This window comes from Corvus hawaiiensis, chromosome 1, assembly GCF_020740725.1.
Source record: "Corvus hawaiiensis isolate bCorHaw1 chromosome 1, bCorHaw1.pri.cur, whole genome shotgun sequence".
Classification (NCBI taxonomy): Eukaryota; Metazoa; Chordata; class Aves; order Passeriformes; family Corvidae; genus Corvus; species Corvus hawaiiensis.
This window is the reverse complement of record NC_063213.1, coordinates 36,921,762-36,937,168: the sequence shown is the minus strand read 5'-3', so window position 1 is coordinate 36,937,168 and position 15,407 is coordinate 36,921,762. Positions and strand designations below refer to the sequence as shown.

The window sequence follows — 15,407 nt, the reverse complement described above, 5'->3', positions numbered from 1 at the left end:
GAAAAAACTAACAATGTTTGAGTTGTGGAAAGGTTCTCACACAACTTTCCTGCTTCGATATACAGACGCATGTCCAGCTTATCCAACTGAAGTGGTATTTGCCTTGGATATGTCTGATGACGTTACACCAGCTGCATTTGAAAGAATGAGGAACATTGTTACCTTATTGCTGAAGACTGTTAAGATCAGTGAAAGCAATTGCCCAACAGGCGCTCGTGTCTCTGTTGTTTCTTTCAATACCAACATGCACTACCTCATCCGATTCTCAGAATTCCAAAAAAGCAACTTGCTGCTACAAGCAGTCCAGAGAATCCCTCTAGAGAGATCCACTGGAAAACGAAATATTGGGGCGGCCATGAGATTTGTTGCAAGAAATGTCTTCAAACGTGTTCGTCAGGGCATCCTCACAAGGAAAGTTGCCCTGTTTTTTACCAATGGTCCATCACAGGATGATGTTGCCATCAGCACAGCTGTGCTTGAGTTGAGTGCCTTGGATATCACTCCAGTGGTTATTGCCTTCAGTGAAGTGCCAAATGTCAGACGTGCCTTCTCTGTAAGTATTGGAAACTGAGTCCGTCACCCGTTTGCTGAGTATCTGCTTGATATTTGAGCGAATCCTGTTCTCAAGCCACTAAGTTCTACAGGAACTATCCAATCACTTATTAGAAAGGTATACAGTAAATGTTACTGTTTTAACAAAGAAACAGTGTTTCACTGCACTATAATGATCACCATCTGACCTCTTTCTGCACATGAATTATAAATCACTTGTGCTTTTAGGGCAAATCAGAGAATTTTCATAATGCTGTGTTAATTTCACTTACTTACCTATGCCATTATACTCCTGAAGTTGTGACACGTAATAACTATGTAACTAACAAACTCTGGCCCTCGTTTCTAGAAAAAGTAGTAGAAGGCTTCAAGCACACTAGGTTCTTTCAAAAGAACATTAAGTTAGCAAAGCTCCTTTTGATGTCTTTAGTGCCATTAGTACAGGAGAAAATGATGAAATTTTGTTTTAAAATATGACTTCCTATGAAAGATAGCAAACAAAAATAAGCAGTCTATTTTACAAGGTACAAAAGGAAGGCAATTCTGAATTTATTTAAGGTTTCATAATATAGATTCTATGTTCTCTGTCTTTTCAATTTGTTTAATATCATCTGTGCTCAGTTTTATTTTAAATAAAATCCTTTCCAGCTGTTATTTCCTCAAAATTTTCCTTCTAAAAGGAAATATGTTCACTTGTACATGATGAAAAGTGCAAAACTTGGAGTCTAAGCTCTGATCTAGCAACATCCAAGTCAGCCCTTTATTATTCATATTATATTTGTTCTCATGCAGCCTCATATTTCTTAGTTGATACTTGTATTTTTCTGGCTGAATGATAATTTAGCAGAATAAAAAAATTCTGCTGACATATGAGAAGGAAGCTTATAGTTTATTGCCTGGGTTGCTTCACAGGGTAAGCAGGAGCAAGAATCAGTATTTTCTTTACTTAGTATAAGCAGATTGAAACTCTGAATGCATGTGATGACATCTGGTGACTTTACATAAATCAGCCTTCAGAGTACAAAAGTTTAAAAGAGCTGCTTAGCAGGGGGAAAGGCAAAATATTCTCTGCCCAGCACTCCCTTAAATTTGAAATGATGGCAAGGCAATCAGCCTCACCACCACCCCCCAAGTAAATACAACTTCCCTTTTTCTTTCAGATGGATTTCTGCCCTTGCAGTTGAGAGTTGGTGTAATCTTTATGATCCTACAAGTCTGTAGCCACAGATACTTACTGGCTTTACTTTGCTTTAGGAACTTCAGTTTAGAGATCACTCACACAGTCATTGCCAATTCTAATTCTTTTGAAGAGTTCTATGTATAACATTCTTTACAGATGTTAATAAGAATTTGTGTTGTGTATAACACACAAAGCTGAAGTTTAATGCAAAGAAGTAATTATTTCTTTGCTCACCATTATATCCTGTAATACTGTGATATTTTAGAGCCATTTTTATTTATCTTAGTCCACAAGGAAATGTTTTTCCATTGGATCACATTTGGATGAGGCTGGGTGGTGGTCAGTGAAATTGTAGAATTCTGGAGCTTCTTCAGGGTTCCTCAAGCAACTCTGTGTTCAAATCTTCTACTGTAAAGATTGTCTTTCTTCAGATGATCACAGGAAACACATAGGTTGTTCTCATGCTAGAACTTTCTAATGCTAGAATTTTCTCTCCCAAGAAATCATCTTCACTCTTTGTCCCAGAAAGAGCTGAGATATCCTGCCCTTTTCTCTGTAGAAAAATAGCACCCATTAAGAAAAGGTGATAATCCTTCACTGGCAGAAAAAACAAAATGAAAAAAGAAAAAGTTTTAATACATTTTGCCCATCTTCTAATGTTACTTTTGTGCCTGCTTTAAAACACAGATTGATGACACTAGAAGATTTCAATTATTTGTTTGGGAAAGACAAGAGGATGAAAATTTGGAGGGCATCACATATTGTACACTTTGCTTTGGTAAGACATTTTACTAATTGCATCCATTGTATTGGTCTATTTACCATTTCAATGACAAATTCTATAGCTTTTATTTTGCAAAGTAGTGATGGGGATTTTTTATGGTACACCTTAAACATGTCTGTGCTGAAATATAAAAGAAAAATATTAATGAACAACACATTGGTCAGAATCCTACTGCCATAAATGGTTCTACAAGGAGTTTGCAGAGATGTGTTAAGAACAGTATAGTTGGTTGCATGGAGCAACTCAGCCCATGGAGGTGTCTGAGTGTTCCCATTACAGGTTGGCTACAAGACAGTGCTGTGGCTGTTTCTTGTCATCTCCAAGAGAAACTTCACTCCTTTACAGTGGAAACTTCACTCCCTTTTTTGTCTCTGACATTCCAGCTTCCAGCCAGTTGAACCCTTCTGCAGCTGGGCCTTCTTGCCCTCTGTGACAGATCATTTTGTGTTTACAGAATACCACTGCTGAGGAGTTACAATTCTAACTTCCTCTTCAGTGGATGGTAAGAATTAGAATCTCAAAACCACAAAAGCTGTATAATTAATTTCTGTCTCAGCCATGTGAAATGAATTACTGTGTTTAGCATTTCCTTTTTAACAGAAATGCACTTAAAATAGCAGTATGATTTTGGGAAACCAGGCTCATTTGCTATAAATTCTACACTGTGAGAGGGGAAGAAGCTACTAAATGATAATATGTCAAAATGTTAAACAATGACCTGAGATGAAAATTAGAGTTTGATTCTGTGTCCTTTACAATGTTTAGATTTGAACAGAAGAAAATTTCTCCAGGGAACTGTTATCCATGAAGTTTTACCTTATGAATCTTTTTCTGCTCTTATGCATGAATAATTTCCCATGGTATCTCAAAAACTTCTTCATCTGTCGTTCCTTGCTAGAGCAAAAAGATTTCAAGCTCCCATGTTGTTGGCTGGTGGTTTTTTGTTTGTTGTTTGTTTGGGGTTTTTTTTGTTGTTTGGTTTTTCTGGATCAAAGTTTAAGAATAATAAAAAAGATTCTTTTGTAGTGGGCTGACCCTGTCTGGATGCCAGGCACTCACCAAAGCCTCTCTATCTTTCCCCTCAACAGCTGGGCAGGGGATAGAAAATATAATGAAGGGTTGATGAGTTGAGATAAGGACAGAGAGAGATCACTCATCAAATACTGCCATGGGCAAAACAAACTCTAATTAGAAATATTAATTGAATTTATTACTAACAAAATCAGAGCAGGATAATTAAAAGTAAAATTAGACCTTAAAAGCACCTTCCCCCCACCCCTCCCTCCTTCCCAGCTCTACCTTCTCCCTACCAGCAGCACATGGAGATGGGGAATGGGGGTCATGGTCAGTTCATCACACTTTGTTTCTGCCATTGCTCAGGGAGAGTGTGGGGTCCCACCCATGGGACATAGTTCTTCATGAACTTCTCCAACAGGAGATGGGAGTCCATCCCACGAGTAACAGTTTTCTGCAAACTGCTGCAATGTGAGTTCATCCCACGGGTAACAGTCTTCCCCAGACTGTTGCAGCATGGGTCACTCTTCCATGGGGTGCAGTCTTTCAGGCACAGGGTCACAAGTCTTGCCAGAAAGCCTGCTCCAGCCTGGGCTCCTCTCTCCATGGGTCTGCAGGTCCCTGCCAGGAACCTATTCCAGCATGCGCTTCCCACAGGTTCACAGCCTCCTCTCAGGCGTCCACCTGCTCCAGCATGGGGTTCAGCCATAGGCTGCAGCTGGATCTCTGCATCCCCATGGATCTCCATGGGCTGCAGAGGCACAGCTGCCTCACCATGGTCTTCACCGCAGGCTGAAGGGGAATGTCTGCTCTGGTACTTGGAGCACCTCCTCCCCCTCCTTCTCCGCTAACCTTAATGTCTGCAGAGTTGTTCCTGTCACATATTTCCACTCTGATTTTCTCTGGCCACAATTAAATCTGCACAATAGCTTTTTTCCTTCTTCTTGTTCTTAAATATGTTATCACAGAGGCATTTCCACCATTTCTAATTGGCCTTGGCCAGTGGCATGTCTCTCTTGGAGCTGGCTGGCATTGGCTCTGTGGGACATGGAGGAAGCTTCCATCAGCTTCTTACAGAAGCCACCCCTGTAGCCCCCCCACTACCAAAACCTGGCCACACAAATGTTATACAGATCTACAGGACTGTGTGAATTTTTTTATAAATCATTGGTTTTGTTGTATTGCTAAATAATTCAATGACTATTGGCTCTTCCTCTCTAGATAAATGCAATCCAAGAACCAACTGTGAGGTGCCTTTTTCTCCCCTGGTTCAGATGGATATGGATATCACTTACATCATGGACAGCTCTCGCAGCATTAGCAGTGAAGAGTTTCAGAGAGCCAAAGACTTTGTGAGCAACATGTTGGATCAGTTTGTCGTTTCCTCACAGCCAAATGAATCGTATGGAGGCATCAGAGTGGCACTGGTGCAGCAGGCTCCCAGGGGCTTCCTGCCTGACAGAAACCAGACACCTGTGGCCTTGGAGTTTGATCTAGTCACATACAGCAATAAAGATTTGATGAAGAAACACATCCAAGAGTCTGTTCACCAACTGGAAGGGCCATCAGCCATTGCTTCTGCTCTACAGTGGACAGTTGAAAACGTGTTCTTTAAAGCCCCCAGACAAAGAACTCACAGGGTCATATTTACAATAGTTGGAAGCAAAACAAGCACATGGGACAGAGAAAAGCTGAGAGAGATTTCACTCGGAGCCAAGTGCCAAGGATTCACCTTGTTCACTCTTGCACTTGGCAGAGATGTGAGTGACAATCAGCTGGTGGAGATGTCAAGCTCCCCCACAGACCAGCACTTACTGACAGTGGGCAGGCTTTCCACACCAGAGATGGTGTATGCTCAGAGGTTTAGCCGGGCATTCCTAAATCTTCTACAACGTAAGTATCACACAGTGGCATTTGCTTAAGTTATGGAATGAAAGACAAATGCAGTGTAGAAAAAGGTAGTCAGTATGTATATGTTACCATTCAGTTCCTGGTCATACTTAGCTGCTTATCTTTCATGATTAGTTTACCTTAGATGCTGGACATTAATGATAGTGCCAGTAATGACAGAACAGCATTCTATTCTAGTCTTAAGCAGTCTTTTCCCCTTAAGGTTTTATTTAATGTGTGGCTTTGTGGACTCCACTTTCACTAAAGATGGACCATTCTTCAGCTAAGAGAACATCATATTCCTGATTTAGGCCCACATTTCTCCTCAGACCATTGGCAAATCCAGATTTACTGAGCTGTTTATGCCTATTTAGGCTTTTGGACAGGTACAGGATAAATATTTAGCACATTTGACCTTAACCTCTATACGGAGCAGAGAGAGGACTCACTTTTCAAGACACATTCATGAAGATTAGAAGGTCTTAGATGCTTTGACATGGAAACAAGAGAATATCAAAAAGGAAATCGCCATTTATTTAAAATCCTCATCAGAAGCATATGCTTGGAGATGTCAAATTTTCTATAGAAGGATAAATAGTGTATTACAGAGCAAGACAAAAGTACAAAAGATTGGTTTAGGAGTCATTCTCATCTAGCTGATCTCTATTATAATTTTCATTTTCCTGGACATGGTGTCTGTCACTCGGGATGTAGTGTGTTACTCAATGAAAGATGCAAATTCTGGTTCACAAAAACAGCCATGTAGTGGTTTTTTATTAACGGTATTGGGGTTTCATGGACTTTAAAACTCACCTATGTTACCTGTGCTTTCTCACAGAAGAAATGAACAGTTATCCTTCACCTGAACTTCAAGAAGAGTGTGAAAACTTAGATCGGGGAGATGTACAACAGGAGGCATCTACGACAGAAAGGTTGGAAATCACCTATTTAACTTCTTGAGTGTGTACCTCTGAATGTAAGATTTCTCCCTTTGGGTTAGTAGTTACATTCAAAGTAGTTATAATAGAAATGGGATCAGGGTCAAAATTTTTTCACGTTTTTCAGAAGGAATGAACCAGATGCATTTTTCAAGGTCATATTGGTGCTTAAATATATTTTTCCCCCCCTATCCCTGGAAGGATGCCTTTTCCTGGAATGGCTGAAACTGGTTCCAGTCAAGTTTTGGAAGACGTGGAAAAAAATAAAAGTAGAGTCATGAAGAGTATGAAAGAGAATGCCAAAGAACCTGTATACACAATGCCAGAAATGAGAGATGATTTTGAGGAGAATGAACATTTCACAGAGGAAGATCCTAAAAGAGAAAAGCCTCAAGAGTGTGGAAAAGCTCAGGAGAAGAACAAGAAAAACTTAAAGACAACAGTAGAAACTAGAGGTGCCTGTAATGATTATGGTATGATTCTAGAATATGAAAATCTCTTTTAATTCAGTAAAAAGACTAAATTGTGAAGGACTCAATTGAATATTTTTACAAGAGGAAGAATTCCCAATTACATTTTTCCAAAGCTTTTAGTCACCATATATTAGTATTCAGTCCAAATCTATATAGTAGTTAAAGACTGAATTACAGGTGTCATTATAACTTCAGTTTCGATTTATAACTTTTTGTAATAATATCATATAAAGTTCTAATCCACCTTACTAAAACAGTCAATCATTTTAAAATCCCTAAGTTGCACTGCAATTAGTGAGTTACTCCTGCTGTTACTTTAGCTGAACGTGGAGGAGCTAAATATATCTCTGCTACAGTCTGTTCCTGTAGGAAGAACAGGATCCATCAGCAGAGGTATCAAAATATATATACTTCATGGTTTTGACTTTGTTTCCTAATGATGCATTTTTCATTGCAGATTTGCCATTAGATATAGGTATGGGAAGCTGATTGTGAGATTATTTGTCACTGATATTCTTTTAACACTATTGAGTGTTTTTCTTTTTTAAACTACAATTAGAGAGAATTTATGTGAAAATAAATGAAAAGGTATCTGGACAGTTTGGGGTGTGGTTGCTCATTTTTACAGCTGTTATCCATTTGTTTTTCATCTCTCTCCACTCAAGAATGGTTCTGGAAATGTCTGGTAGCCTCATTCATGATGAGAGAGGATTAGTAACAGGAAGATATAAATGAATATATAAGTAAAATATTTCCTTTGAGGAAGTAGTCATGGTCACTGCATTTAAGTGAGAAATGACCCAAGTCAGTTATGAGAGATGTATGAACTGCCTTTCCCAATCCCGTGCTGTAGTTAGTGACCCAACAGTTTACTTCTAAAAACATGTTCCAGAACTTGCCTTTTGAGAGATGTACTTTGTGCTCATCTCTTGCTTGAAATTTTTGCTTTTCAGTTGGTTAGGAGAAGGTTATGTCATTTTAAATCTTTAAAATGTATTGTTATTGGTATATTTCTTTATTTCTCAGTTCTTCCTCTTTAGTGTTGTACTGGCACCAAAGTCTAGAGCTGCCTTTCTGTCTTCTTTTGAGTAACTCCAAATTTACATCGGTGAAAGATGATTTGATCTGTTCTTACTGAATACCAGATTGCTACAAACTATGCTTCTCTCACCTGCTTTGCTAATTTATGCAGTTTGAATCTGTAATACTCTTGGATTTGGCTAAGAGACTATCATGGATAGTTTAACAACCTATGTATATTAATTTACGAAATTTTATTGATGGATACCAGTATAAGAAGTTGGAATAAAGAAGAGGGGAATTATTAAAAAGTTTATTCTACTAATCCCTATGGACCAGGTATAGTTATTTTAGAATCATTTAAATAAAAATTTTATGTTAGAAAAGTAAACACCTTTTAGCATTCCTTCTGTTTATGGCAATGAAAATCTTCTTGTTTCAGAAATTCTTTCTGGGTAAAGATATCATGAAAAGAGGGTGTTCATGCTGACACTGTGGGGTTATAGATGAATACTTAGTGAATCTTTATAAGACCTTGAAGACTGGCTACTTTTGTCTGACAGTTTGCACTGAACATTGCTTTTCCCTGAATTTACAATTCTGAGAAGGGTAGACTTTTCTTTCATTAAATCTGTCTCTTATTTCCCTTTTCCAGATGCATGTGACCTTGTTCAAGATAGCGGAGAATGTCAGAATTACATTTTGAAGTGGTACTACGACAAAGAGCAGAAAATGTGTGGTCAGTTCTGGTATGGGGGCTGTGGAGGCAATAAAAATAGATTTGAAACACAAGAAGAATGTGGATTCTTGTGTATAGAGTCTTCCTAGTGCAGAGACACTTAAATTACATTAATTTGTCAGTTAGACTATCAGGTTGATGTGGAAAAGGCATTCAAAGAGGAAGCTTTACATAACCACTTGGCTCCCATATTTCAGTTGAAAGAAATACTTGATTATAAAGTTATTATCTGGTAACGTAACTGTGAAAATAAAATTTAGGCTATTTCTCCATTGATCTAACATGTTGAGTATTGAGAAACTCTTGTTAGCCAACAGTGCATTGTTTAAAAGGCATAAGAGTATTGAAACTTGACTTTCTTCCATAAATACAAAAATATGCACTTTCTGAATATACTGCATAAAATAAAGCAGTTCCTCAGAGAATTACACAAAATAATATCAGATGCAAGACACTAACATCAAAATATTTTGATGTGTTTGCTTACATTTATCCTCCTTATAGAAAATACCAGAAAGCATTTAGATCTCAAATGACAGAATTCCTAGAACTTAATTCACTTAACAGGGTTTAAGAGATTTATTACCATAGAGTCATTCTTGGCTTCTTTTTTTTTTTTTTTTTCCTTCGGAATAATCCAATATGTGAATAAAATCAATCATTCTCAAATGTTTTACTTCTGTTGTTAGTTCTTGAAACAGGTGTAAGCATATTCTCATGGTGTGGCTTTCCATTGGTAAATAAGCATTGGTCCCCTTTCCTAGTTACCAGATGTTAGACAAGTGCTTTTATTTTAGAACATTAGATTTTCATGGCTGCTCTCGAGTGAAAGAAAAAATCCTGAGTGTAGGTTTCTGGGGGGTTCTGGGGTCCTGTCGGGACGGCCGGACGTAGACGGTGACGGATGGAGACGAGAGATCTCTATAGGCAGGTCTTGGGACACAGCCGGTTTATTGTAAAGGGCGTGGGTATTGGGGCACTGCTCAGAGCTGGCAGACTCAGCTCTGAGCAGGCCCAAGAGAGCAAGAGAGTGAACGGGTGAGAGAGAGAGAGAGAGAGAGTAGGAGCAAGAGTAGAAGTGGAAGAGAGAGAATGAATAGAAGAGAATGAGAATGAGAATGAGAATGTGAATGAGAATGAGAATGAGAATGTCTGAAGTCCTGGTTACAATACAATAAATCATCTTCTGCACTGAATATTCTAATTGTCACTAACCAATCTAATACAAGATACAAATCCTATAGCATTTACATACAGCCTATAAGAGTTCTTATATTACCATAGAGTGTTACATCTTAACTTCTAAAAACTACTCTTTGGACCCCTTCTGCTGAGCTAGTAGGGTCTGCTCTGACCCTTGGACCTGCCTGCAAGCAGAGGGTATTGTTCCATCAAGAGGGGATTACTTCAGTCGGCCATACCATTGTTTTCTAGTTGTTCAGTAACTAAGACCTGGTATTTCAAAAGTGGCTTTCATTTCGATGTTGCCTGTAGTTTTCATATTCCCAAAATCTTTTGTCAGGCAATCATATTTCCAAGGCTTTCCTGTTTCATCTTCCCCAACACCTGAGGACATCTGATTGAGGACAGTAAATGCAGTGCCCTGCAGAAGGGTAGGACTTAGCTGAAATCTCATACTCTGATGACTTACCCAAACTCTGTTGTTGCCCACTTTATGGCTGTAGATGTCACAGTGCATTTGACTTTGTCACCACAGGCCATTCTGCAGAGGTGGCTGTACTCACCCGGAATATTATTCTTCTCTGGATTCACTTACAAGATACAAGAATAGATCTAGCAGCATCTTTCTATATGCTCCCTTGAAAGAAAAAAAAAAGATTAAACTGGAAGAAGAGCTGTAAAAATTTTGCAGAAAATGTTTCTTACTTAAGAAATAAAGTGAAATAATGACATATATTCCATACATGAAGATGGATGTCACTGGATATAAAACAATATGTGCCAGCTTTCCTTATACAAAATTTTAACACTCCCTTTAAAAATACTGGGTTTGCTCTGATTCAGAGAAATCCCATGCATGACAGTGAGCTCTTCTTAGCAGAATGGGAGGGCTGGTTACACTACTGACTCTATGGAAAGAAGTTCTTGTCCACTTGCAGAAGAAGCTAGCAGGGAATTCTATGATCAGTATTAGAGGGGCCCTGCCTCCAGCCGCGTGAAGGAGAGGGATAACTGGGTTTGCTGAACTGTGTGGATTTGATGGCCTGACATATCAGACCCACAGGAGTACAAGGCTTTAGTAGACACTGGTGCACAGTGTGTCCTAATGCCATCAAGCTATGGAGGAGCACAAGTCATTTGTGTTCCTGGAGAGATGGGAGGATCCCAGCAGCTGACTCTGTTGGAGTCTGAGATTAGCCTTAGACTGGGAATGAGTGGTGAAAGCATCCCATTGTGACTAGACCAGTGGGTCCATACATCCCTGGCATAGACTGTCTCAGGAGAGGGTATTCCAAGGACCCAAGAAGGTATTGGTGAGCTTTCAGTGTAGCTGTCCTGGAGACAGAGGAAATTAAACAGCTGTCTGCCTTACCTGGTCTCTTAGATGGCACATGTCATGTTGCTGAAGGTTGGAGAACAATAGGTGCCAATCACTACCACAGCAGTGCACCAGAAGCAATATTGCATCAACTAAGACTCCATGATTTCCACCGATAAACTGATTTGTTGACTGAAGAGCCCAGGAGTGATCAGCAGGACCTGCTCGCCCTTTAACAGCCCCATGTGTCCAGTGAGAAAGCTTAATGGAGGATGGAGGCTGACAGCAGACTACTGTGGCTTGAGTAAACTCATGCCACTGCTCAGCACCACTGGACCAGACATGCTGAACTTCCATATGAACTGCAGTCAAAGGCAGCCAAGTGCTGTGCCAAAATTAACATTTGCTAATGCCTTTTTTTCAGTCCCTTTGGCGGCAGAGTGCAGGGCACACTTTGCTTTCACTTGGAGGTATTATTGTATACCTGAAATCAACTGCCCCAGGGGTAGAAAAAAGCCCTACTGCCATGGACTGATGCAGACTGCACTGGAGCAGGGTGAAGCTCCAGAACACCTGCAGTACATTGATGATACCATTGTGTGGGGCAATACAGCAGAAAAAGTTTTTGCGAAAGGGAAGAAAATAGTCCAAATCCTTTCGAAATCCAGTTTTGCCATAAAACAAAGTAGAGTGAAGGGACCTGCACAGGAGATCCAGATTTTTAGGTGCTTCTCCTGACACCCTGATTACCCATGTTGGATTGGATGTTCTGAGGGAGGCTTTCCTGGGCACATCATGCAACTAATGCTACATGGAGTAAGCGGGTCACATTGATCACATAATGAGTTCAAATAAGGAACCCCAGTCATCCAGGAATTTTGGAAGTGATCATGGACTGGCCAGAAGGCAAAGATTTTGGAATGTCACCTGAGGAGGTAATACATGCTGAAAAGGCCTCACTATAGAATAAGTTAGCAGAATATGAGAAGCAATATGCCTTCTTTACTGGGTGGAACCTGCCATCCTGTGAGAAGGCATCAGATATGGAAAGCCACTGCATGGAGTCCCTTACTACAAGTCACAGAAACTGCTGAAGGAGAAGGTGAATCGAGTCAATTTGCAGAGGTCAAAGCCATCCAGCTGGATTTAGACTCTGCTGAATAGGAAAAGTGGTCAATCCTTTATACTGATTCCTGGATGCTGGCAAGTGCCCTGTGGGCCTGGCTGCAGCAGTGGAAGCAAAATAACTGGCACTATAGGGCTAAGCCCATCTGGGCTGCCATATTGTGGCAAAGTACTGCTGCCTGGGTGGAGAATCTGGTTGTGCAGGTACATCATGTAGATGCTCATGCACCCAAGAGTCGGGCCACTGAAAAACGTAAGAACAACCAGCAGCTGCCAAGACTGAAGTGTGTTTCAGCTGGATTTGGATTGGCAGCATAAGCATGAATTATTTCTATCTCAGTGGGCCCATGACACCTCAGGACATCAAGGAAGAGATAGGTGGGGTTGTGACTGAGGAGTGGACTTAACCATAGACATTATCCATGGATGTGAAAAATGCAATTAAGCAAGCCAGGCTGTTAAAACCTCTTTGGTACAGAGGACAATGACTGAAATACAAGTATGGGGAGGCCTGGCAGATTGACTATGTCACACTCCCTAACCCATGACGGCAAGTGCCATGTGCTTACAATGGTAGAAACAACCACCAGATGGCTGGAAACATACCCTGTGCCCCATGCCGCTGCCCAGGACACTATCATGGGCCTTAAAAAGCAAATCTTAGGGCAACACAGTACTCCAGAAAGAAATGAATCAGTGGAACTCATTTCCAAAACCATCTCATAGATACTTGGGCCAAAGAACATGGCATTTGAGTGGGTGTATCACATTCCCTATTGTACAGCAACCCCTAGAAAGATCAAACAATGTAATGGACTGTTAAAGACTGCACGGAGAGCAGTGGGTGGTGGGACCTTCAAATACTGGCATTTTGCATTTAGTGAAGGCTGCCTGGTTAGTGAAACCAGGGAATCTGCCAATCAGACTGGCCCTGACCAGTCAAAAATTTACATACTGTAGAAGGGGATAGAATTCCTGTAGTGCACATTAAAAATGTGATGAGGAAAACTGAGTTATTCCTACCTTAGGCAAGGCAAACCCTTTCTACACTAGTCCCAGCAGCTAGAAAGGACTGCCATGGTTTAACCCCAGCCAGCAACTAAGCCCCACGCAGCCAAGGAAGAGAACTGAGAATGTAAAAGGGAGAAAACTCAAGGGTTGGAACAAAGGCAGTTTAATAGGTGAAGCAAAAGCCATGCACGCAAGGAAAGCAAAACAAGGCATTCATTCAACACTTCTCATGCCATCCTCAGGAAGGCAGAACTACCTCATGTGTAATGGTTACTTGGGAAGATAAATGCCATCACTCTGAACATCTCCCTTTTTGTTCTTCCCCAGCTTTAGATGCTGAGCATGTTGCCATGTGGTATAGAATATCCCTTGGATCAGTGTGGATTGGCTGTCCCAGCTGTGTCCCCTCCCAACTTCTTGTGCCTCTCCAGCTTTCTTTATGGCGTGGTGGGGTGAGAAACAGAAAAGGCCTTGACTCTGTGCAAGCACTGTTCTGCAATAACCAAAACATCCCTGACTTATCAACAGTGTTTTCATCACAACCCCAAAACCAACCTCTATACCAGCTACTGTGAAGAAAATCAGCTTTACCCCAGCCAACAAACACCAGCACATGCTCCACCCCTATAAGCACTGGGTTGACCATGGCTGGATATCAGGTGACCACCAAAGCCACTCTTCATACTCTTTCCCTGCTCCAGTGTGGGGTCCCTCCCACGGGGTGCAGTCCTTTGGAAAGAGGCTGCTCCAGCATGGGACCCCTACAGAGTCACCAGTACTGCCAGCAAATCTGCTCCAACATGGACTCTTCTCTCCAAGGGACCAGCTTTCTAGATGTTCAAATTTTTGGTCTATTTCTAGACCAAATAAAGTCTCTGTGCCCTTTTTACAGCCCTACATAAAACTGCACTTCTCTAGATGAATTATGTTATAGTTGTCATCGGCCATTCTTGCCTGTCTCACCTCTTCCCCTCAACTAGGCCAAATCCCTGAGCAAAGCTTTAGTTACTGTAGAATTCTAGTAGCAGTCTTTGATAAGAGTTTTGTAACAGCTGATCATTTCATGCCTGGATAGTTACAGTCCAGATGTCTGTCAGGCCTGTCAGCTGAAGAAACTGTCCAAGCGCTTGAAGGTGTTTTTAATGTTGTATCAGGCTGTCCATCAATGAAAAATCCAAGAGTTTACACAAGCCAAGAAACTAATTTGTCAGAGTAACACCACTCTGGGGTTTTTAGTCAAAGGAGGTTTCTCTGAGGATATGAGTTCTTCTAGGTGACACCTTCTGCTCATTTGTATCACCTTTTCTTTGTCAAGGTCAATGTTCCCTGACTGTTTTACCCTCACAGAGTGGTCTTTGTGCTCTTTTCCACATGGTATGTCTTCTGCTCTTGGGACCTGGCCTTTTTCAGGAGGTGAAAGAAGAGAGAAGGAAGTTTCCAACAGTCTCTGAACCTCTGGGGCAATTCTTTTGCAGCCTCATGACAGTGCTCCTCTCCAACAACTCTGCAGGACAGCCTGTTAGCAGGTGTACATCACTATGTCTCTCACAGGAAGCAAAAAAAAATTATTCAAATGACTTCAGAGGCAACTGGCATAAGTCCAACTCACATCAAATGTGAATGCACCTTCTGGACAAAAGACAACTCTGCCACGTCCATCTACTGTTTCCCTAGTCAAGCAGTGTAGTGAAGCATTTTGTATGACCCATTTCTGCCCAGATTGCTTTCTTTCTGGGTGAGTGCATGTTTCATGTTCCAGGGATATCTGTCTGCAGATTTTAAGATCTTAGGGAAAATCTTTTTATTTCCAAATCCCCTTCTTGCTTTTTGAAAAAAAACAAAGTAAATAAATAAGAAATATAAAAATCTTATTGTTAGCTCTTAAGTGTGCCTAATGGAAGATCATATCAGTTTCATCTGAGAAATATGGTATTTGATTGTGAAAACCAGGGACTGCTTGCTGATTTCTTCAAATTAAAACACTTGTTAGGAGGAAGCTGTGTATTACGCCTTTCCAGATATTTATTGCTAACCCGTAGAAATAGCTGAGAACACAGCTATTGGAAAACCAATTAACTGTGATCTACAGCATGGGAGGTCAAGGGTTTACTGAAACAGAGTTGTGAAGGACAATGTTCTCTAGTGGGATCTAAGTGGGAAATACCATATAATTTCTCTTCT

The 15,407-nt window shown here is 40.6% G+C and overlaps 1 protein-coding gene across 1 annotated transcript in view; it reads left to right on the top strand.

The window, feature by feature from the left end:
- The window catches only part of LOC125334382 (collagen alpha-4(VI) chain-like), a 69,612-nt gene extending 60,494 nt beyond the window's left edge, over positions 1-9,118 (top strand). Inside the window, exons 27-32 of the mRNA XM_048321193.1 lie at positions 66-553; positions 2,420-2,510; positions 4,752-5,423; positions 6,259-6,352; positions 6,560-6,831; positions 8,507-9,118. Coding sequence (XP_048177150.1) covers positions 66-553; positions 2,420-2,510; positions 4,752-5,423; positions 6,259-6,352; positions 6,560-6,831; positions 8,507-8,679 — 1,790 coding nt within the window. The 3' untranslated portion in view covers positions 8,680-9,118. The remainder of the gene's footprint in view (positions 1-65; positions 554-2,419; positions 2,511-4,751; positions 5,424-6,258; positions 6,353-6,559; positions 6,832-8,506) is intronic.
- The last annotated feature ends 6,289 nt before the right edge of the window (positions 9,119-15,407 follow it).